This window comes from Oncorhynchus masou, unplaced genomic scaffold, assembly GCF_036934945.1.
Source record: "Oncorhynchus masou masou isolate Uvic2021 unplaced genomic scaffold, UVic_Omas_1.1 unplaced_scaffold_952, whole genome shotgun sequence".
NCBI classification, from domain to species: domain Eukaryota; kingdom Metazoa; phylum Chordata; class Actinopteri; order Salmoniformes; family Salmonidae; genus Oncorhynchus; species Oncorhynchus masou.
The window spans coordinates 174682-197357 of NW_027016018.1; the positions used below are offsets into that span (position 1 = coordinate 174682).

Genomic DNA, 22676 nt, shown 5'->3' on the forward strand with positions numbered 1-22676 from the left:
ACAAGGTTACTGGACTCTGGTCTCAGTCAGTATCAGAGGTACAAGGTTACTGGACTCTGGTCTCAGTATCAGAGGTACAAGGTTACTGGACTCTGGTCTCAGTATCAGAGGTACAAGGTTACTGGACTCTGGTCTCAGTATCAGAGGTACAAGGTTACTGGACTCTGGTCTCAGTATCAGAGGTACAAAGTTACTGGACTCTGGTCTCAGTATCAGAGGTACAAGGTTACTGGACTCTGGTCTCAGTCAGTATCAGAGGTACAAGGTTACTGGACTCTGGTCTCAGTATCAGAGGTACAAGGTTACTGGACTCTGGTCTCAGTATCAGAGGTACAAGGTTACTGGACTCTGGTCTCAGTCAGTATCAGAGGTACAAGGTTACTGGACTCTGGTCTCAGTATCAGAGGTACAAGGTTACTGGACTCTGGTCTCAGTCAGTATCAGAGGTACAAGGTTACTGGACTCTGGTCTCAGTATCAGAGGTACAAGGTTACTGGACTCTGGTTTCAGTATCAGAGGTACAAGGTTACTGGACTCTGGTCTCAGTATCAGAGGTACAAGGTTACTGGACTCTGGTCTCAGTATCAGAGGTACAAGGTTACTGGACTCTGGTCTCAGTATCAGAGGTACAAGGTTACTGGACTCTGGTCTCAGTATCAGAGGTACAAGGTTACTGGACTCTGGTCTCAGTCAGTATCAGAGGTACAAGGTTACTAGACTCTGGTCTCAGTATCAGAGGTACAAGGTTACTGGACTCTGGTCTCAGTATCAGAGGTACAAGGTTACTGGACTCTGGTCTCAGTATCAGAGGTACAAGGTTACTGGACTCTGGTCTCAGTATCAGAGGTACAAGGTTACTGGACTCTGGTCTCAGTATCAGAGGTACAAGGTTACTGGACTCTGGTCTCAGTATCAGAGGTACAAGGTTACTGGACTCTGGTCTCAGTATCAGAGGTACAAGGTTACTGGACTCTGGTCTCAGTATCAGAGGTACAAGGTTACTGGACTCTGGTCTCAGTCAGTATCAGAGGTACAAGGTTACTGGACTCTGGTCTCAGTATCAGAGGTACAAGGTTACTGGACTCTGGTCTCAGTATCAGAGGTACAAGGTTACTGGACTCTGGTCTCAGTCAGTATCAGAGGTACAAGGTTACTGGGCTCTTGTCTCAGTCAGTATCAGAGGTACAAGGTTACTGGACTCTGGTCTCAGTATCAGAGGTACAAGGTTACTGGACTCTGGTCTCAGTCAGTATCAGAGGTACAAGGTTACTGGACTCTGGTCTCAGTATCAGAGGTACAAGGTTACTGGACTCTTGTCTCAGTCAGTATCAGAGGTACAAGGTTACTGGACTCTGGTCTCAGTATCAGAGGTACAAGGTTACTGGACTCTGGTCTCAGTATCAGAGGTACAAGGTTACTGGACTCTGGTCTCAGTCAGTATCAGAGGTACAAGGTTACTGGACTCTGGTCTCAGTATCAGAGGTACAAGGTTACTGGACTCTGGTCTCAGTCAGTATCAGAGGTACAAGGTTACTGGACTCTGGTCTCAGTATCAGAGGTACAAGGTTACTGGACTCTTGTCTCAGTCAGTATCAGAGGTACAAGGTTACTGGACTCTGGTCTCAGTATCAGAGGTACAAGGTTACTGGACTCTGGTCTCAGTATCAGAGGTACAAGGTTACTGGACTCTGGTCTCAGTCAGTATCAGAGGTACAAGGTTACTGGACTCTGGTCTCAGTATCAGTATCAGAGGTACAAGGTTACTGGACTCTGGTCTCAGTCAGTATCAGAGGTACAAGGTTACTGGACTCTGGTCTCAGTATCAGAGGTACAAGGTTACTGGACTCTGGTCTCAGTATCAGAGGTACAAGGTTACTGGACTCTGGTCTCAGTATCAGAGGTACAAGGTTACTGGACTCTGGTCTCAGTATCAGAGGTACAAGGTTACTGGACTCTGGTCTCAGTATCAGAGGTAGAAGGTTACTGGACTCTGGTCTCAGTATCAGAGGTACAAGGTTACTGGACTCTGGTCTCAGTATCAGAGGTACAAGGTTACTGGACTCTGGTCTCAGTCAGTATCAGAGGTACAAGGTTACTGGACTCTGGTCTCAGTATCAGAGGTACAAGGTTACTGGACTCTGGTCTCAGTATCAGAGGTACAAGGTTACTGGACTCTGGTCTCAGTCAGTATCAGAGGTACAAGGTTACTGGACTCTGGTCTCAGTATCAGAGGTACAAGGTTACTGGACTCTGGTCTCAGTATCAGAGGTACAAGGTTACTGGACTCTGGTCTCAGTATCAGAGGTACAAGGTTACTGGACTCTGGTCTCAGTATCAGAGGTACAAGGTTACTGGACTCTGGTCTCAGTATCAGAGGTACAAGGTTACTGGACTCTGGTCTCAGTCAGTATCAGAGGTACAAGGTTACTGGACTCTGGTCTCAGTCAGTATCAGAGGTACAAGGTTACTGGACTCTGGTCTCAAAATCAGAGGTACAAGGTTACTGGACTCTGGTCTCAGTATCAGAGGTACAAGGTTACTGGACTCTGGTCTCAGTATCAGAGGTACAAGGTTACTGGACTCTGGTCTCAGTATCAGAGGTACAAAGTTACTGGACTCTGGTCTCAGTATCAGAGGTACAAGGTTACTGGACTCTGGTCTCAGTCAGTATCAGAGGTACAAGGTTACTGGACTCTGGTCTCAGTATCAGAGGTACAAGGTTACTGGACTCTGGTCTCAGTATCAGAGGTACAAGGTTACTGGACTCTGGTCTCAGTATCAGAGGTACAAGGTTACTGGACTCTGGTCTCAGTCAGTATCAGAGGTACAAGGTTACTGGACTCTGGTCTCAGTATCAGAGGTACAAGGTTACTGGACTCTGGTCTCAGTATCAGAGGTACAAGGTTACTGGACTCTGGTCTCAGTATCAGAGGTACAAGGTTACTGGACTCTGGTCTCAGTATCAGAGGTACAAGGTTACTGGACTCTGGTCTCAGTATCAGAGGTACAAGGTTACAAGGTTACTGGACTCTGGTCTCAGTATCAGAGGTACAAGGTTACTGGACTCTGGTCTCAGTATCAGAGGTACAAGGTTACTGGACTCTGGTCTCAGTATCAGAGGTACAAGGTTACTGGACTCTGGTCTCAGTATCAGAGGTACAAGGTTACTGGACTCTGGTCTCAGTCAGTATCAGAGGTACAAGGTTACTAGACTCTGGTCTCAGTATCAGAGGTACAAGGTTACTGGACTCTGGTCTCAGTATCAGAGGTAAAGGTTACTGGACTCTGGTCTCAGTATCAGAGGTACAAGGTTACTGGACTCTGGTCTCAGTATCAGAGGTACAAGGTTACTGGACTCTGGTCTCAGTATCAGAGGTACAAGGTTACTGGACTCTGGTCTCAGTATCAGAGGTACAAGGTTACTGGACTCTGGTCTCAGTATCAGAGGTACAAGGTTACTGGACTCTGGTCTCAGTATCAGAGGTACAAGGTTACTGGACTCTGGTCTCAGTCAGTATCAGAGGTACAAGGTTACTGGACTCTGGTCTCAGTATCAGAGGTACAAGGTTACTGGACTCTGGTCTCAGTATCAGAGGTACAAGGTTACTGGACTCTGGTCTCAGTCAGTATCAGAGGTACAAGGTTACTGGGCTCTTGTCTCAGTCAGTATCAGAGGTACAAGGTTACTGGACTCTGGTCTCAGTATCAGAGGTACAAGGTTACTGGACTCTGGTCTCAGTCAGTATCAGAGGTACAAGGTTACTGGACTCTGGTCTCAGTATCAGAGGTACAAGGTTACTGGACTCTTGTCTCAGTCAGTATCAGAGGTACAAGGTTACTGGACTCTGGTCTCAGTATCAGAGGTACAAGGTTACTGGACTCTGGTCTCAGTCAGTATCAGAGGTACAAGGTTACTGGACTCTGGTCTCAGTCAGTATCAGAGGTACAAGGTTACTGGACTCTGGTCTCAGTCAGTATCAGAGGTACAAGGTTACTGGACTCTGGTCTCAGTCAGTATCAGAGGTACAAGGTTACTGGACTCTGGTCTCAGTCAGTATCAGAGGTACAAGGTTACTGGACTCTGGTCTCAGTCAGTATCAGAGGTACAAGGTTACTGGACTCTGGTCTCAGTCAGTATCAGAGGTACAAGGTTACTGGACTCTGGTCTCAGTATCAGAGGTACAAGGTTTACTGGACTCTGGTCTCAGTATCAGAGGTACAAGGTTACTGGACTCTGGTCTCAGTATCAGAGGTACAAGGTTACTGGACTCTGGTCTCAGTATCAGAGGTACAAGGTTACTGGACTCTGGTCTCAGTATCAGAGGTACAAGGTTACTGGACTCTGGTCTCAGTATCAGAGGTACAAGGTTACTGGACTCTGGTCTCAGTCAGTATCAGAGGTACAAGGTTACTGGACTCTGGTCTCAGTATCAGAGGTACAAGGTTACTGGACTCTGGTCTCAGTATCAGAGGTACAAGGTTACTGGACTCTGGTCTCAGTATCAGAGGTACAAGGTTACTGGACTCTGGTCTCTGTCAGTATCAGAGGTACAAGGTTACTGGACTCTGGTCTCAGTCAGTATCAGAGGTACAAGGTTACTGGACTCTGGTCTCAGTATCAGAGGTACAAGGTTACTGGACTCTGGTCTCAGTATCAGAGGTACAAGGTTACTGGACTCTGGTCTCAGTATCAGAGGTACAAGGTTACTGGACTCTGGTCTCAGTATCAGAGGTACAAGGTTACTGGACTCTGGTCTCAGTATCAGAGGTACAAGGTTACTGGACTCTGGTCTCAGTCAGTATCAGAGGTACAAGGTTACTGGACTCTGGTCTCAGTATCAGAGGTACAAGGTTACTGGACTCTGGTCTCAGTATCAGAGGTACAAGGTTACTGGACTCTGGTCTCAGTCAGTATCAGAGGTACAAGGTTACTGGACTCTGGTCTCAGTATCAGAGGTACAAGGTTACTGGACTCTGGTCTCAGTCAGTATCAGAGGTACAAGGTTACTGGACTCTGGTCTCAGTATCAGAGGTACAAGGTTACTGGACTCTGGTTTCAGTATCAGAGGTACAAGGTTACTGGACTCTGGTCTCAGTATCAGAGGTACAAGGTTACTGGACTCTGGTCTCAGTATCAGAGGTACAAGGTTACTGGACTCTGGTCTCAGTATCAGAGGTACAAGGTTACTGGACTCTGGTCTCAGTATCAGAGGTACAAGGTTACTGGACTCTGGTCTCAGTCAGTATCAGAGGTACAAGGTTACTAGACTCTGGTCTCAGTATCAGAGGTACAAGGTTACTGGACTCTGGTCTCAGTATCAGAGGTACAAGGTTACTGGACTCTGGTCTCAGTATCAGAGGTACAAGGTTACTGGACTCTGGTCTCAGTATCAGAGGTACAAGGTTACTGGACTCTGGTCTCAGTATCAGAGGTACAAGGTTACTGGACTCTGGTCTCAGTATCAGAGGTACAAGGTTACTGGACTCTGGTCTCAGTATCAGAGGTACAAGGTTACTGGACTCTGGTCTCAGTATCAGAGGTACAAGGTTACTGGACTCTGGTCTCAGTCAGTATCAGAGGTACAAGGTTACTGGACTCTGGTCTCAGTATCAGAGGTACAAGGTTACTGGACTCTGGTCTCAGTATCAGAGGTACAAGGTTACTGGACTCTGGTCTCAGTCAGTATCAGAGGTACAAGGTTACTGGGCTCTTGTCTCAGTCAGTATCAGAGGTACAAGGTTACTGGACTCTGGTCTCAGTATCAGAGGTACAAGGTTACTGGACTCTGGTCTCAGTCAGTATCAGAGGTACAAGGTTACTGGACTCTGGTCTCAGTATCAGAGGTACAAGGTTACTGGACTCTGGACTCTTGTCTCAGGTTACTGGACTCTGGTCTCAGTATCAGAGGTACAAGGTTACTGGACTCTGGTCTCAGTATCAGAGGTACAAGGTTACTGGACTCTGGTCTCAGTATCAGAGGTACAAGGTACAAGGTTACTGGACTCTGGTCTCAGTCAGTATCAGAGGTACAAGGTTACTGGACTCTGGTCTCAGTATCAGAGGTACAAGGTTACTGGACTCTGGTCTCAGTCAGTATCAGAGGTACAAGACTCTGTTACTGGACTCTGGTCTCAGTATCAGAGGTACAAGGTTACTGGACTCTGGTCTCAGTCAGTATCAGAGGAGGTACAAGGTTACTGGACTCTGGTCTCAGTATCAGAGGTACAAGGTTACTGGACTCTGGTCTCAGTATCAGAGGTACAAGGTTACTGGACTCTGGTCTCAGTCAAGTATCTCTGGTCTCAGAGGAGGTACAAGGTTACTGGACTCTGGTCTCAGTATCAGAGGTACAAGGTTACTGGACTCTGGTCTCAGTCAGTATCAGAGGTACAAGGTTACTGGACTCTGGTCTCAGTATCAGAGGTACAAGGTTACTGGACTCTGGTCTCAGTATCAGAGGTACAAGGTTACTGGACTCTGGTCTCAGTATCAGAGGTACAAGGTTACTGGACTCTGGTCTCAGTATCAGAGGTACAAGGTTACTGGACTCTGGTCTCAGTATCAGAGGTAGAAGGTTACTGGACTCTGGTCTCAGTATCAGAGGTACAAGGTTACTGGACTCTGGTCTCAGTATCAGAGGTACAAGGTTACTGGACTCTGGTCTCAGTCAGTATCAGAGGTACAAGGTTACTGGACTCTGGTCTCAGTATCAGAGGTACAAGGTTACTGGACTCTGGTCTCAGTATCAGAGGTACAAGGTTACTGGACTCTGGTCTCAGTCAGTATCAGAGGTACAAGGTTACTGGACTCTGGTCTCAGTATCAGAGGTACAAGGTTACTGGACTCTGGTCTCAGTCAGTATCAGAGGTACAAGGTTACTGGACTCTGGTCTCAGTATCAGAGGTACAAGGTTACTGGACTCTGGTCTCAGTATCAGAGGTACAAGGTTACTGGACTCTGGTCTCAGTATCAGAGGTACAAGGTTACTGGACTCTGGTCTCAGTCAGTATCAGAGGTACAAGGTTACTGGACTCTGGTCTCAGTCAGTATCAGAGGTACAAGGTTACTGGACTCTGGTCTCAAAATCAGAGGTACAAGGTTACTGGACTCTGGTCTCAGTATCAGAGGTACAAGGTTACTGGACTCTGGTCTCAGTATCAGAGGTACAAGGTTACTGGACTCTGGTCTCAGTATCAGAGGTACAAGGTTACTGGACTCTGGTCTCAGTATCAGAGGTACAAGGTTACTGGACTCTGGTCTCAGTCAGTATCAGAGGTACAAGGTTACTGGACTCTGGTCTCAGTATCAGAGGTACAAGGTTACTGGACTCTGGTCTCAGTATCAGAGGTACAAGGTTACTGGACTCTGGTCTCAGTATCAGAGGTACAAGGTTACTGGACTCTGGTCTCAGTCAGTATCAGAGGTACAAGGTTACTGGACTCTGGTCTCAGTATCAGAGGTACAAGGTTACTGGACTCTGGTCTCAGTATCAGAGGTACAAGGTTACTGGACTCTGGTCTCAGTATCAGAGGTACAAGGTTACTGGACTCTGGTCTCAGTATCAGAGGTACAAGGTTACTGGACTCTGGTCTCAGTATCAGAGGTACAAGGTTACTGGACTCTGGTCTCAGTATCAGAGGTACAAGGTTACTGGACTCTGGTCTCAGTATCAGAGGTACAAGGTTACTGGACTCTGGTCTCAGTATCAGAGGTACAAGGTTACTGGACTCTGGTCTCAGTATCAGAGGTACAAGGTTACTGGACTCTGGTCTCAGTATCAGAGGTACAAGGTTACTGGACTCTGGTCTCAGTCAGTATCAGAGGTACAAGGTTACTAGACTCTGGTCTCAGTATCAGAGGTACAAGGTTACTGGACTCTGGTCTCAGTATCAGAGGTAAAGGTTACTGGACTCTGGTCTCAGTATCAGAGGTACAAGGTTACTGGACTCTGGTCTCAGTATCAGAGGTACAAGGTTACTGGACTCTGGTCTCAGTATCAGAGGTACAAGGTTACTGGACTCTGGTCTCAGTATCAGAGGTACAAGGTTACTGGACTCTGGTCTCAGTATCAGAGGTACAAGGTTACTGGACTCTGGTCTCAGTATCAGAGGTACAAGGTTACTGGACTCTGGTCTCAGTCAGTATCAGAGGTACAAGGTTACTGGACTCTGGTCTCAGTATCAGAGGTACAAGGTTACTGGACTCTGGTCTCAGTATCAGAGGTACAAGGTTACTGGACTCTGGTCTCAGTCAGTATCAGAGGTACAAGGTTACTGGGCTCTTGTCTCAGTCAGTATCAGAGGTACAAGGTTACTGGACTCTGGTCTCAGTATCAGAGGTACAAGGTTACTGGACTCTGGTCTCAGTCAGTATCAGAGGTACAAGGTTACTGGACTCTGGTCTCAGTATCAGAGGTACAAGGTTACTGGACTCTTGTCTCAGTCAGTATCAGAGGTACAAGGTTACTGGACTCTGGTCTCAGTATCAGAGGTACAAGGTTACTGGACTCTGGTCTCAGTCAGTATCAGAGGTACAAGGTTACTGGACTCTGGTCTCAGTCAGTATCAGAGGTACAAGGTTACTGGACTCTGGTCTCAGTCAGTATCAGAGGTACAAGGTTACTGGACTCTGGTCTCAGTCAGTATCAGAGGTACAAGGTTACTGGACTCTGGTCTCAGTCAGTATCAGAGGTACAAGGTTACTGGACTCTGGTCTCAGTCAGTATCAGAGGTACAAGGTTACTGGACTCTGGTCTCAGTCAGTATCAGAGGTACAAGGTTACTGGACTCTGGTCTCAGTATCAGAGGTACAAGGTTACTGGACTCTGGTCTCAGTATCAGAGGTACAAGGTTACTGGACTCTGGTCTCAGTATCAGAGGTACAAGGTTACTGGACTCTGGTCTCAGTATCAGAGGTACAAGGTTACTGGACTCTGGTCTCAGTATCAGAGGTACAAGGTTACTGGACTCTGGTCTCAGTATCAGAGGTACAAGGTTACTGGACTCTGGTCTCAGTATCAGAGGTACAAGGTTACTGGACTCTGGTCTCAGTATCAGAGGTTACTGGACTCTGGTCTCAGTACAAAGTTACTGGACTCTGGTCTCAGTATCAGAGGTACAAAGTTACTGGACTCTGGTCTCAGTATCAGAGGTACAAGGTTACTGGACTCTGGTCTCAGTCAGTATCAGAGGTACAAGGTTACTGGACTCTGGTCTCAGTATCAGAGGTACAAGGTTACTGGACTCTGGTCTCAGTATCAGAGGTACAAGGTTACTGGACTCTGGTCTCAGTATCAGAGGTACAAGGTTACTGGACTCTGGTTTCAGTATCAGAGGTACAAGGTTACTGGACTCTGGTCTCAGTCAGTATCAGAGGTACAAGGTTACTGGACTCTGGTCTCAGTATCAGAGGTACAAGGTTACTGGACTCTGGTCTCAGTATCAGAGGTACAAGGTTACTGGACTCTGATCTCAGTATCAGAGGTACAAGGTTACTGGACTCTGGTCTCAGTATCAGAGGTACAAGGTTACTGGACTCTGGTCTCAGTATCAGAGGTACAAGGTTACTGGACTCTGGTCTCAGTATCAGAGGTACAAGGTTACTGGACTCTGGTCTCAGTATCAGAGGTACAAGGTTACTGGACTCTGGTCTCAGTCAGTATCAGAGGTACAAGGTTACTGGACTCTGGTCTCAGTATCAGAGGTACAAGGTTACTGGACTCTGGTCTCAGTATCAGAGGTACAAGGTTACTGGACTCTGGTCTCAGTATCAGAGGTACAAGGTTACTGGACTCTGGTCTCAGTATCAGAGGTACAAGGTTACTGGACTCTGGTCTCAGTATCAGAGGTACAAGGTTACTGGACTCTGGTCTCAGTATCAGAGGTAGAAGGTTACTGGACTCTGGTCTCAGTATCAGAGGTACAAGGTTACTGGACTCTGGTCTCAGTATCAGAGGTACAAGGTTACTGGACTCTGGTCTCAGTCAGTATCAGAGGTACAAGGTTACTGGACTCTGGTCTCAGTATCAGAGGTACAAGGTTACTGGACTCTGGTCTCAGTATCAGAGGTACAAGGTTACTGGACTCTGGTCTCAGTCAGTATCAGAGGTACAAGGTTACTGGACTCTGGTCTCAGTATCAGAGGTACAAGGTTACTGGACTCTGGTCTCAGTCAGTATCAGAGGTACAAGGTTACTGGACTCTGGTCTCAGTATCAGAGGTACAAGGTTACTGGACTCTGGTCTCAGTATCAGAGGTACAAGGTTACTGGACTCTGGTCTCAGTATCAGAGGTACAAGGTTACTGGACTCTGGTCTCAGTCAGTATCAGAGGTACAAGGTTACTGGACTCTGGTCTCAGTCAGTATCAGAGGTACAAGGTTACTGGACTCTGGTCTCAAAATCAGAGGTACAAGGTTACTGGACTCTGGTCTCAGTATCAGAGGTACAAGGTTACTGGACTCTGGTCTCAGTATCAGAGGTACAAGGTTACTGGACTCTGGTCTCAGTATCAGAGGTACAAAGTTACTGGACTCTGGTCTCAGTATCAGAGGTACAAGGTTACTGGACTCTGGTCTCAGTCAGTATCAGAGGTACAAGGTTACTGGACTCTGGTCTCAGTATCAGAGGTACAAGGTTACTGGACTCTGGTCTCAGTATCAGAGGTACAAGGTTACTGGACTCTGGTCTCAGTATCAGAGGTACAAGGTTACTGGACTCTGGTCTCACTATCAGAGGTACAAGGTTACTGGACTCTGGTCTCAGTATCAGAGGTACAAGGTTACTGGACTCTGGTCTCAGTATCAGAGGTACAAGGTTACTGGACTCTGGTCTCAGTATCAGAGGTACAAGGTTACTGGACTCTGGTCTCAGTATCAGAGGTACAAGGTTACTGGACTCTGGTCTCAGTATCAGAGGTACAAGGTTACTGGACTCTGGTCTCAGTATCAGAGGTACAAGGTTACTGGACTCTGGTCTCAGTATCAGAGGTACAAGGTTACTGGACTCTGGTCTCAGTATCAGAGGTACAAGGTTACTGGACTCTGGTCTCAGTATCAGAGGTACAAGGTTACTGGACTCTGGTCTCAGTATCAGAGGTACAAGGTTACTGGACTCTGGTCAAGGTTACTGGAAGGAGGTCAGTCAGTATCAGAGGTACAAGGTTACTAGACTCTGGTCTCAGTATCAGAGGTACAAGGTTACTGGACTCTGGTCTCAGTATCAGAGGTAAAGGTTACTGGACTCTGGTCTCAGTATCAGAGGTACAAGGTTACTGGACTCTGGTCTCAGTATCAGAGGTACAAGGTTACTGGACTCTGGTCTCAGTATCAGAGGTACAAGGTTACTGGACTCTGGTCTCAGTATCAGAGGTACAAGGTTACTGGACTCTGGTCTCAGTATCAGAGGTACAAGGTTACTGGACTCTGGTCTCAGTATCAGAGGTACAAGGTTACTGGACTCTGGTCTCAGTCAGTATCAGAGGTACAAGGTTACTGGACTCTGGTCTCAGTATCAGAGGTACAAGGTTACTGGACTCTGGTCTCAGTATCAGAGGTACAAGGTTACTGGACTCTGGTCTCAGTCAGTATCAGAGGTACAAGGTTACTGGGCTCTTGTCTCAGTCAGTATCAGAGGTACAAGGTTACTGGACTCTGGTCTCAGTATCAGAGGTACAAGGTTACTGGACTCTGGTCTCAGTCAGTATCAGAGGTACAAGGTTACTGGACTCTGGTCTCAGTATCAGAGGTACAAGGTTACTGGACTCTTGTCTCAGTCAGTATCAGAGGTACAAGGTTACTGGACTCTGGTCTCAGTATCAGAGGTACAAGGTTACTGGACTCTGGTCTCAGTCAGTATCAGAGGTACAAGGTTACTGGACTCTGGTCTCAGTCAGTATCAGAGGTACAAGGTTACTGGACTCTGGTCTCAGTCAGTATCAGAGGTACAAGGTTACTGGACTCTGGTCTCAGTCAGTATCAGAGGTACAAGGTTACTGGACTCTGGTCTCAGTCAGTATCAGAGGTACAAGGTTACTGGACTCTGGTCTCAGTCAGTATCAGAGGTACAAGGTTACTGGACTCTGGTCTCAGTCAGTATCAGAGGTACAAGGTTACTGGACTCTGGTCTCAGTCAGTATCAGAGGTACAAGGTTACTGGACTCTGGTCTCAGTATCAGAGGTACAAGGTTACTGGACTCTGGTCTCAGTATCAGAGGTACAAGGTTACTGGACTCTGGTCTCAGTATCAGAGGTACAAGGTTACTGGACTCTGGTCTCAGTATCAGAGGTACAAGGTTACTGGACTCTGGTCTCAGTATCAGAGGTACAAGGTTACTGGACTCTGGTCTCAGTATCAGAGGTACAAGGTTACTGGACTCTGGTCTCAGTATCAGAGGTACAAGGTTACTGGACTCTGGTCTCAGTATCAGAGGTACAAAGTTACTGGACTCTGGTCTCAGTATCAGAGGTACAAAGTTACTGGACTCTGGTCTCAGTATCAGAGGTACAAGGTTACTGGACTCTGGTCTCAGTCAGTATCAGAGGTACAAGGTTACTGGACTCTGGTCTCAGTATCAGAGGTACAAGGTTACTGGACTCTGGTCTCAGTATCAGAGGTACAAGGTTACTGGACTCTGGTCTCAGTATCAGAGGTACAAGGTTACTGGACTCTGGTTTCAGTATCAGAGGTACAAGGTTACTGGACTCTGGTCTCAGTCAGTATCAGAGGTACAAGGTTACTGGACTCTGGTCTCAGTATCAGAGGTACAAGGTTACTGGACTCTGGTCTCAGTATCAGAGGTACAAGGTTACTGGACTCTGATCTCAGTATCAGAGGTACAAGGTTACTGGACTCTGGTCTCAGTATCAGAGGTACAAGGTTACTGGACTCTGGTCTCAGTATCAGAGGTACAAGGTTACTGGACTCTGGTCTCAGTATCAGAGGTACAAGGTTACTGGACTCTGGTCTCAGTATCAGAGGTACAAGGTTACTGGACTCTGGTCTCAGTCAGTATCAGAGGTACAAGGTTACTAGACTCTGGTCTCAGTATCAGAGGTACAAGGTTACTGGACTCTGGTCTCAGTATCAGAGGTACAAGGTTACTGGACTCTGGTCTCAGTATCAGAGGTACAAGGTTACTGGACTCTGGTCTCAGTATCAGAGGTACAAGGTTACTGGACTCTGGTCTCAGTATCAGAGGTACAAGGTTACTGGACTCTGGTCTCAGTATCAGAGGTACAAGGTTACTGGACTCTGGTCTCAGTATCAGAGGTACAAGGTTACTGGACTCTGGTCTCAGTATCAGAGGTACAAGGTTACTGGACTCTGGTCTCAGTCAGTATCAGAGGTACAAGGTTACTGGACTCTGGTCTCAGTATCAGAGGTACAAGGTTACTGGACTCTGGTCTCAGTATCAGAGGTACAAGGTTACTGGACTCTGGTCTCAGTCAGTATCAGAGGTACAAGGTTACTGGGCTCTTGTCTCAGTCAGTATCAGAGGTACAAGGTTACTGGACTCTGGTCTCAGTATCAGAGGTACAAGGTTACTGGACTCTGGTCTCAGTCAGTATCAGAGGTACAAGGTTACTGGACTCTGGTCTCAGTATCAGAGGTACAAGGTTACTGGACTCTTGTCTCAGTCAGTATCAGAGGTACAAGGTTACTGGACTCTGGTCTCAGTATCAGAGGTACAAGGTTACTGGACTCTGGTCTCAGTATCAGAGGTACAAGGTTACTGGACTCTGGTCTCAGTCAGTATCAGAGGTACAAGGTTACTGGACTCTGGTCTCAGTCAGTATCAGAGGTACAAGGTTACTGGACTCTGGTCTCAGTCAGTATCAGAGGTACAAGGTTACTGGACTCTGGTCTCAGTCAGTATCAGAGGTACAAGGTTACTGGACTCTGGTCTCAGTATCAGAGGTACAAGGTTACTGGACTCTGGTCTCAGTCAGTATCAGAGGTACAAGGTTACTGGACTCTGGTCTCAGTATCAGAGGTACAAGGTTACTGGACTCTGGTCTCAGTATCAGAGGTAGAAGGTTACTGGACTCTGGTCTCAGTATCAGAGGTACAAGGTTACTGGACTCTGGTCTCAGTCAGTATCAGAGGTACAAGGTTACTGGACTCTGGTCTCAGTCAGTATCAGAGGTACAAGGTTACTGGACTCTGGTCTCAGTATCAGAGGTACAAGGTTACTGGACTCTGGTCTCAGTATCAGAGGTACAAGGTTACTGGACTCTGGTCTCAGTCAGTATCAGAGGTACAAGGTTACTGGACTCTGGTCTCAGTATCAGAGGTACAAGGTTACTGGACTCTGGTCTCAGTCAGTATCAGAGGTACAAGGTTACTGGACTCTGGTCTCAGTATCAGAGGTACAAGGTTACTGGACTCTGGTCTCAGTCAGTATCAGAGGTACAAGGTTACTGGACTCTGGTCTCAGTATCAGAGGTACAAGGTTACTGGACTCTGGTCTCAGTCAGTATCAGAGGTACAAGGTTACTGGACTCTGGTCTCAGTATCAGAGGTACAAGGTTACTGGACTCTGGTCTCAGTCAGTATCAGAGGTACAAGGTTACTGGACTCTGGTCTCAGTATCAGAGGTACAAGGTTACTGGACTCTGGTCTCAGTCAGTATCAGAGGTACAAGGTTACTGGACTCTGGTCTCAGTATCAGAGGTACAAGGTTACTGGACTCTGGTCTCAGTATCAGAGGTACAAGGTTACTGGACTCTGGTCTCAGTATCGGAGGTACAAGGTTACTGGACTCTGGTCTCAGTCAGTATCAGAGGTACAAGGTTACTGGACTCTGGTCTCAGTATCAGAGGTACAAGGTTACTGGACTCTGGTCTCAGTCAGTATCAGAGGTACAAGGTTACTGGACTCTGGTCTCAGTCAGTATCAGAGGTACAAGGTTACTGGACTCTGGTCTCAGTCAGTATCAGAGGTACAAGGTTACTGGACTCTGGTCTCAGTATCAGAGGTACAAGGTTACTGGACTCTGGTCTCAGTATCAGAGGTACAAGGTTACTGGACTCTGGTCTCAGTATCAGAGGTACAAGGTTACTGGACTCTGGTCTCAGTATCAGAGGTACAAGGTTACTGGACTCTGGTCTCAGTATCAGAGGTACAAGGTTACTGGACTCTGGTCTCAGTATCAGAGGTACAAAGTTACTGGACTCTGGTCTCAGTATCAGAGGTACAAGGTTACTGGACTCTGGTCTCAGTATCAGAGGTACAAGGTTACTGGACTCTGGTCTCAGTATCAGAGGTACAAGGTTACTGGACTCTGGTCTCAGTATCAGAGGTACAAGGTTACTGGACTCTGGTCTCAGTATCAGAGGTACAAGGTTACTGGACTCTGGTCTCAGTATCAGAGGTACAAGGTTACTGGACTCTGGTCTCAGTATCAGAGGTACAAGGTTACTGGACTCTGGTCTCAGTATCAGAGGTACAAGGTTACTGGACTCTGGTCTCAGTATCAGAGGTACAAGGTTACTGGACTCTGGTCTCAGTATCAGAGGTACAAGGTTACTGGACTCTGGTCTCAGTATCAGAGGTACAAGGTTACTGGACTCTGGTCTCAGTATCAGAGGTACAAGGTTACTGGACTCTGGTCTCAGTCAGTATCAGAGGTACAAGGTTACTGGACTCTGGTCTCAGTATCAGAGGTACAAGGTTACTGGACTCTGGTCTCAGTATCAGAGGTACAAGGTTACTGGACTCTGGTCTCAGTCAGTATCAGAGGTACAAGGTTACTGGACTCTGGTCTCAGTATCAGAGGTACAAGGTTACTGGACTCTGGTCTCAGTCAGTATCAGAGGTACAAGGTTACTGGACTCTGGTCTCAGTATCAGAGGTACAAGGTTACTGGACTCTGGTCTCAGTCAGTATCAGAGGTACAAGGTTACTGGACTCTGGTCTCAGTATCAGAGGTACAAGGTTACTGGACTCTGGTCTCAGTCAGTATCAGAGGTACAAGGTTACTGGACTCTGGTCTCAGTATCAGAGGTACAAGGTTACTGGACTCTGGTCTCAGTCAGTATCAGAGGTACAAGGTTACTGGACTCTGGTCTCAGTATCAGAGGTACAAGGTTACTGGACTCTGGTCTCAGTCAGTATCAGAGGTACAAGGTTACTGGACTCTGGTCTCAGTATCAGAGGTACAAGGTTACTGGACTCTGGTCTCAGTATCAGAGGTACAAGGTTACTGGACTCTGGTCTCAGTATCGGAGGTACAAGGTTACTGGACTCTGGTCTCAGTCAGTATCAGAGGTACAAGGTTACTGGACTCTGGTCTCAGTATCAGAGGTACAAGGTTACTGGACTCTGGTCTCAGTCAGTATCAGAGGTACAAGGTTACTGGACTCTGGTCTCAGTCAGTATCAGAGGTACAAGGTTACTGGACTCTGGTCTCAGTCAGTATCAGAGGTACAAGGTTACTGGACTCTGGTCTCAGTATCAGAGGTACAAGGTTACTGGACTCTGGTCTCAGTATCAGAGGTACAAGGTTACTGGACTCTGGTCTCAGTATCAGAGGTACAAGGTTACTGGACTCTGGTCTCAGTATCAGAGGTACAAGGTTACTGGACTCTGGTCTCAGTATCAGAGGTACAAGGTTACTGGACTCTGGTCTCAGTATCAGAGGTACAAAGTTACTGGACTCTGGTCTCAGTATCAGAGGTACAAGGTTACTGGACTCTGGTCTCAGTATCAGAGGTACAAGGTTACTGGACTCTGGTCTCAGTATCAGAGGTACAAGGTTACTGGACTCTGGTCTCAGTATCAGAGGTACAAGGTTACTGGACTCTGGTCTCAGTATCAGAGGTACAAGGTTACTGGACTCTGGTCTCAGTATCAGAGGTACAAGGTTACTGGACTCTGGTCTCAGTATCAGAGGTACAAGGTTACTGGACTCTGGTCTCAGTATCAGAGGTACAAGGTTACTGGACTCTGGTCTCAGTATCAGAGGTACAAGGTTACTGGACTCTGGTCTCAGTATCAGAGGTACAAGGTTACTGGACTCTGGTCTCAGTATCAGAGGTACAAGGTTACTGGACTCTGGTCTCAGTATCAGAGGTACAAGGTTACTGGACTCTGGTCTCAGTCAGTATCAGAGGTACAAGGTTACTGGACTCTGGTCTCAGTCAGTATCAGAGGTACAAGGTTACTGGACTCTGGTCTCAGTATCAGAGGTACAAGGTTACTGGACTCTGGTCTCAGTCAGTATCAGAGGTACAAGGTTACTGGACTCTGGTCTCAGTATCAGAGGTACAAGGTTACTGGACTCTGGTCTCAGTCAGTATCAGAGGTACAAGGTTACTGGACTCTGGTCTCAGTATCAGAGGTACAAGGTTACTGGACTCTGGTCTCAGTCAGTATCAGAGGTACAAGGTTACTGGACTCTGGTCTCAGTCAGTATCAGAGGTACAAGGTTACTGGACTCTGGTCTCAGTATCAGAGGTACAAGGTTACTGGACTCTGGTCTCAGTATCAGAGGTACAAGGTTACTGGACTCTGGTCTCAGTATCGGAGGTACAAGGTTACTGGACTCTGGTCTCAGTCAGTATCAGAGGTACAAGGTTACTGGACTCTGGTCTCAGTCAGTATCAGAGGTACAAGGTTACTGGACTCTGGTCTCAGTATCAGAGGTACAAGGTTACTGGACTCTGGTCTCAGTATCAGAGGTACAAGGTTACTGGACTCTGGTCTCAGTCAGTATCAGAGGTACAAGGTTACTGGACTCTGGTCTCAGTCAGTATCAGAGGTACAAGGTTACTGGACTCTGGTCTCAGTATCAGAGGTACAAGGTTACTGGACTCTGGTCTCAGTCAGTATCAGAGGTACAAGGTTACTGGACTCTGGTCTCAGTCAGTATCAGAGGTACAAGGTTACTGGACTCTGGTCTCAGTATCAGAGGTACAAGGTTACTGGACTCTGGTCTCAGTCAGTATCAGAGGTACAAGGTTACTGGACTCTGGTCTCAGTATCAGAGGTACAAGGTTACTGGACTCTGGTCTCAGTATCAGAGGTACAAGGTTACTGGACTCTGGTCTCAGTATCAGAGGTACAAGGTTACTGGACTCTGGTCTCAGTATCAGAGGTACAAGGTTACTGGACTCTGGTCTCAGTATCAGAGGTACAAGGTTACTGGACTCTGGTCTCAGTATCAGAGGTACAAGGTTACTGGACTCTGGTCTCAGTATCAGAGGTACAAGGTTACTGGACTCTGGTCTCAGTATCAGAGGTACAAGGTTACTGGACTCTGGTCTCAGTCAGTATCAGAGGTACAAGGTTACTGGACTCTGGTCTCAGTCAGTATCAGAGGTATAAGGTTACTGGACTCTGGTCTCAGTCAGTATCAGAGGTACAAGGTTACTGGACTCTGGTCTCAGTATCAGAGGTACAAGGTTACTGGACTCTGGTCTCAGTATCAGAGGTACAAGGTTACTGGACTCTGGTCTCAGTATCAGAGGTACAAGGTTACTGGACTCTGGTCTCAGTCAGTATCAGAGGTACAAGGTTACTGGACTCTGGTCTCAGTCAGTATCAGAGGTACAAGGTTACTGGACTCTGGTCTCAGTCAGTATCAGAGGTACAAGGTTACTGGACTCTGGTCTGAGTATCAGAGGTACAAGGTTACTGGACTCTGGTCTGAGTATCAGAGGTACAAGGTTACTGGACTCTGGTCTCAGTCAGTATCAGAGGTACAAGGTTACTGGACTCTGGTCTGAGTATCAGAGGTACAAGGTTACTGGACTCTGGTCTGAGTATCAGAGGTACAAGGTTACTGGACTCTGGTCTCAGTCAGTATCAGAGGTACAAGGTTACTGGACTCTGGTCTGAGTATCAGAGGTACAAGGTTACTGGACTCTGGTCTCAGTATCAGAGGTACAAGGTTACTGGACTCTGGTCTCAGTATCAGAGGTACAAGGTTACTGGACTCTGGTCTCAGTATCAGAGGTACAAGGTTACTGGACTCTGGTCTCAGTCAGTATCAGAGGTACAAGGTTACTGGACTCTGGTCTCAGTATCAGAGGTACAAGGTTACTGGACTCTGGTCTCAGTCAGTATCAGAGGTACAAGGTTACTGGACTCTGGTCTCAGTATCAGAGGTACAAGGTTACTGGACTCTGGTCTCAGTCAGTATCAGAGGTACAAGGTTACTGGACTCTGGTCTCAGTATCAGAGGTACAAGGTTACTGGACTCTGGTCTCAGTCAGTATCAGAGGTACAAGGTTACTGGACTCTGGTCTCAGTATCAGAGGTACAAGGTTACTGGACTCTGGTCTCAGTTTCAGAGGTACAAGGTTACTGGACTCTGGTCTCAGTATCGGAGGTACAAGGTTACTGGACTCTGGTCTCAGTCAGTATCAGAGGTACAAGGTTACTGGACTCTGGTCTCAGTATCAGAGGTACAAGGTTACTGGACTCTGGTCTCAGTATCAGAGGTACAAGGTTACTGGACTCTGGTCTCAGTATCAGAGGTACAAGGTTACTGGACTCTGGTCTCAGTATCAGAGGTACAAGGTTACTGGACTCTGGTCTCAGTATCAGAGGTACAAATTTACTGGACTCTGGTCTCAGTCAGTATCAGAGGTACAAGGTTACTGGACTCTGGTCTCAGTCAGTATCAGAGGTACAAGGTTACTGGACTCTGGTCTCAGTCAGTATCAGAGGTACAAGGTTACTGGACTCTGGTCTCAGTCAGTATCTGAGGTACAAGGTTACTGGACTCTGGTCTCAGTATCAGAGGTACAAGGTTACTGGACTCTGGTCTCAGTATCAGAGGTACAAGGTTACTGGACTCTGGTCTCAGTATCAGAGGTACAAGGTTACTGGACTCTGGTCTCAGTCAGTATCAGAGGTACAAGGTTACTGGACTCTGGTATCAGTCAGTATCAGAGGTACAAGGTTACTGGACTCTGGTCTCAGTCAGTATCAGAGGTACAAGGTTACTGGACTCTGGTCTCAGTATCAGAGGTACAAGGTTACTGGACTCTGGTCTCAGTATCAGAGGTACAAGGTTACTGGACTCTGGTCTCAGTATCAGAGGTACAAGGTTACTGGACTCTGGTCTCAGTATCAGAGGTACAAGGTTACTGGACTCTGGTCTCAGTCAGTATCAGAGGTACAAGGTTACTGGACTCTGGTCTGAGTATCAGAGGTACAAGGTTACTGGACTCTGGTCTCAGTATCAGAGGTACAAGGTTACTGGACTCTGGTCTCAGTATCAGAGGTACAAGGTTACTGGACTCTGGTCTCAGTATCAGAGGTACAAGGTTACTGGACTCTGGTCATATTAAACATAGACTACTCACTCTTGGCAGTTGCTGTTGTAGCTGAAGGTACATCTGAGCAGACTGTCCAGAGTCATCAGGCTGATGTGACTGAACATGTCCTGGCAGCTCTCTCCCTCGGCCACCAGGCGGCGCCACTTAGACTGATGCCAACCAACAGGGGAGAGACCATAGAGTTAATTAGAGGAGTCATCTTTGTATCTGTCCTATAAAGGTGTCTGTGACAGCCTCGGTAATGCTGCCCGTTCTATTTCCATTTTGAAGTAGTCCATTTTCTTATTTCTTAGTGTTTTTAAAAAGCCTAAAGCTAATATTGGTGATTTTACAGCCACCTGCAGTGCTGGAGTCCTGAATCATATCTTGTGTCATTTATTTATTGTGGCCACTAGATGGCAGTGATATAGCTTAAAGCCATTTACAAACACTGCAACCAGGCGACAATGCTCTGATATTTGGCTGATCACTTAGAACCCATAGGAATCCCCACCAAGTTGACTTCTTTAAAATGGTGGAATCACTCAATGGCAATACATGCTAAAGTGGGTTATGTCCATAACAAGTCCTCCAACTAACTCTATGGGAGACATTTTTGTTGCCTACCTCACCACATCGCCACACGACCTCTTACATTCTTACACCAGGTGAGGCTGGTGGGAGGAACTATAGGAGGACAGGCTCATTGTAATGGCTGGAATTGAACCAATATAGCTCCTCCCACCAGCCACCTCTGTCTGACACACTGTATCTGAAACCTAATAATCTGAAACCCAACCAAAACAAAAAGCAAATGCATCAAACTAATTTGATGTCGTCATTGTGTGCTATGAATACGGGACCAGGTACTTCACTTTTTACTACTTCGCTCCCCTAAAATGGGAGGTCTATGTACAAAAACTGCTGTAATTTCTAAACGCTTCACCCGATATGGATCCAAAGTTTTCAAGTATAGAGCTAAAATAAGTTAAAAAAATACTTTGCTGTTCCAATAACTACAGAGGGAAGTTTAAAAACAGAGAAGCTGATGCAAAAAAAATAAACTTGTAAACTATACTACTTGTTTCTCTAACATATTTAATGGGCCAAATGGGGTGATTTCTTGATTGCTACTTAAATGAACCCACGTAATGGCTGCTGTTGCTCCATAGACTCACATGCATGATGTCGGAGGAGTGGTTGAAGATCTTCACATAGTTCTTGAGGATGTCGAAGTGGAATGCAGGAGTGAGTAGACGTCTACGACGAGACCAGTCCTCTCCGTTACTCAGGAGAAGACTCTGTCCTGTATGACATTATTACTGTAACTGTGACCAGGATAGAGAATCTGAAAGTACTGTATATAGTATAGGAAATATTACTGACTGTCACTAGGACAGAGGATCCTAAAGTACTGTATATAGTATAGGAAATATTACTGACTGTCACTAGGACAGAGGATCCTAAAGTACTGTATATAGTATAGGAAATACTACTGTGACTGTCACTAGGACAGAGGATCCTAAAGTACTGTATATAGTATAGGAAATACTACTGACTGTCACTAGGACAGAGGATCCTAAAGTACTGTATATAGTATAGGAAATACTACTGTGACTGTCACTAGGACAGAGGATCCTAAAGTACTGTATATAGTATAGGAAATACTACTGACTGTCACTAGGACAGAGGATCCTAAAGTACTGTATATAGTATAGGAAATACTACTGTGACTGTCACTAGGACAGAGGATCCTAAAGTACTGTATATAGTATAGGAAATGTGACTGTCACTAGGACAGAGGATCCTAAAGTACTGTATATAGTATAGGAAATATTACTGACTGTCACTAGGACAGAGGATCCTAAAGTACTGTATATAGTATAGGAAATATTACTGACTGTCACTAGGACAGAGGATCCTAAAGTACTGTATATAGTATAGGAAATACTACTGTGACTGTCACTAGGACAGAGGATCCTAAAGTACTGTATATAGTATAGGAAATACTACTGACTGTCACTAGGACAGAGGATCCTAAAGTACTGTATATAGTATAGGAAATACTACTGTGACTGTCACTAGGACAGAGGATCCTAAAGTACTGTATATAGTATAGGAAATACTACTGACTGTCACTAGGACAGAGGATCCTAAAGTACTGTATATAGTATAGGAAATACTACTGTGACTGTCACTAGGACAGAGGATCCTAAAGTACTGTATATAGTATAGGAAATGTGACTGTCACTAGGACAGAGGATCCTAAAGTACTGTATATAGTATAGGAAATATTACTGACTGTCACTAGGACAGAGGATCCTAAAGTACTGTATATAGTATAGGAAATACTACTGTGACTGTCACTAGGACAGAGGATCCTAAAGTACTGTATATAGTATAGGAAATA

At 46.4% G+C, this 22676-nt stretch overlaps 1 protein-coding gene across 3 annotated transcripts in view; it reads right to left on the bottom strand.

The window, feature by feature from the left end:
* LOC135538402 (cytochrome P450 4F3-like) overlaps positions 1–22676 on the bottom strand; it is a 48434-nt gene that overhangs the window by 14737 nt on the left and 11021 nt on the right. For all 3 annotated transcript variants that reach the window (XM_064964304.1, XM_064964302.1, XM_064964303.1), the window contains exons 5-6: positions 21445–21572; positions 20315–20436 (exon numbers count right to left, since the gene is read on the bottom strand). In XM_064964304.1, coding sequence (XP_064820376.1) covers positions 20315–20436; positions 21445–21572 — 250 coding nt within the window. The remainder of the gene's footprint in view (positions 1–20314; positions 20437–21444; positions 21573–22676) is intronic.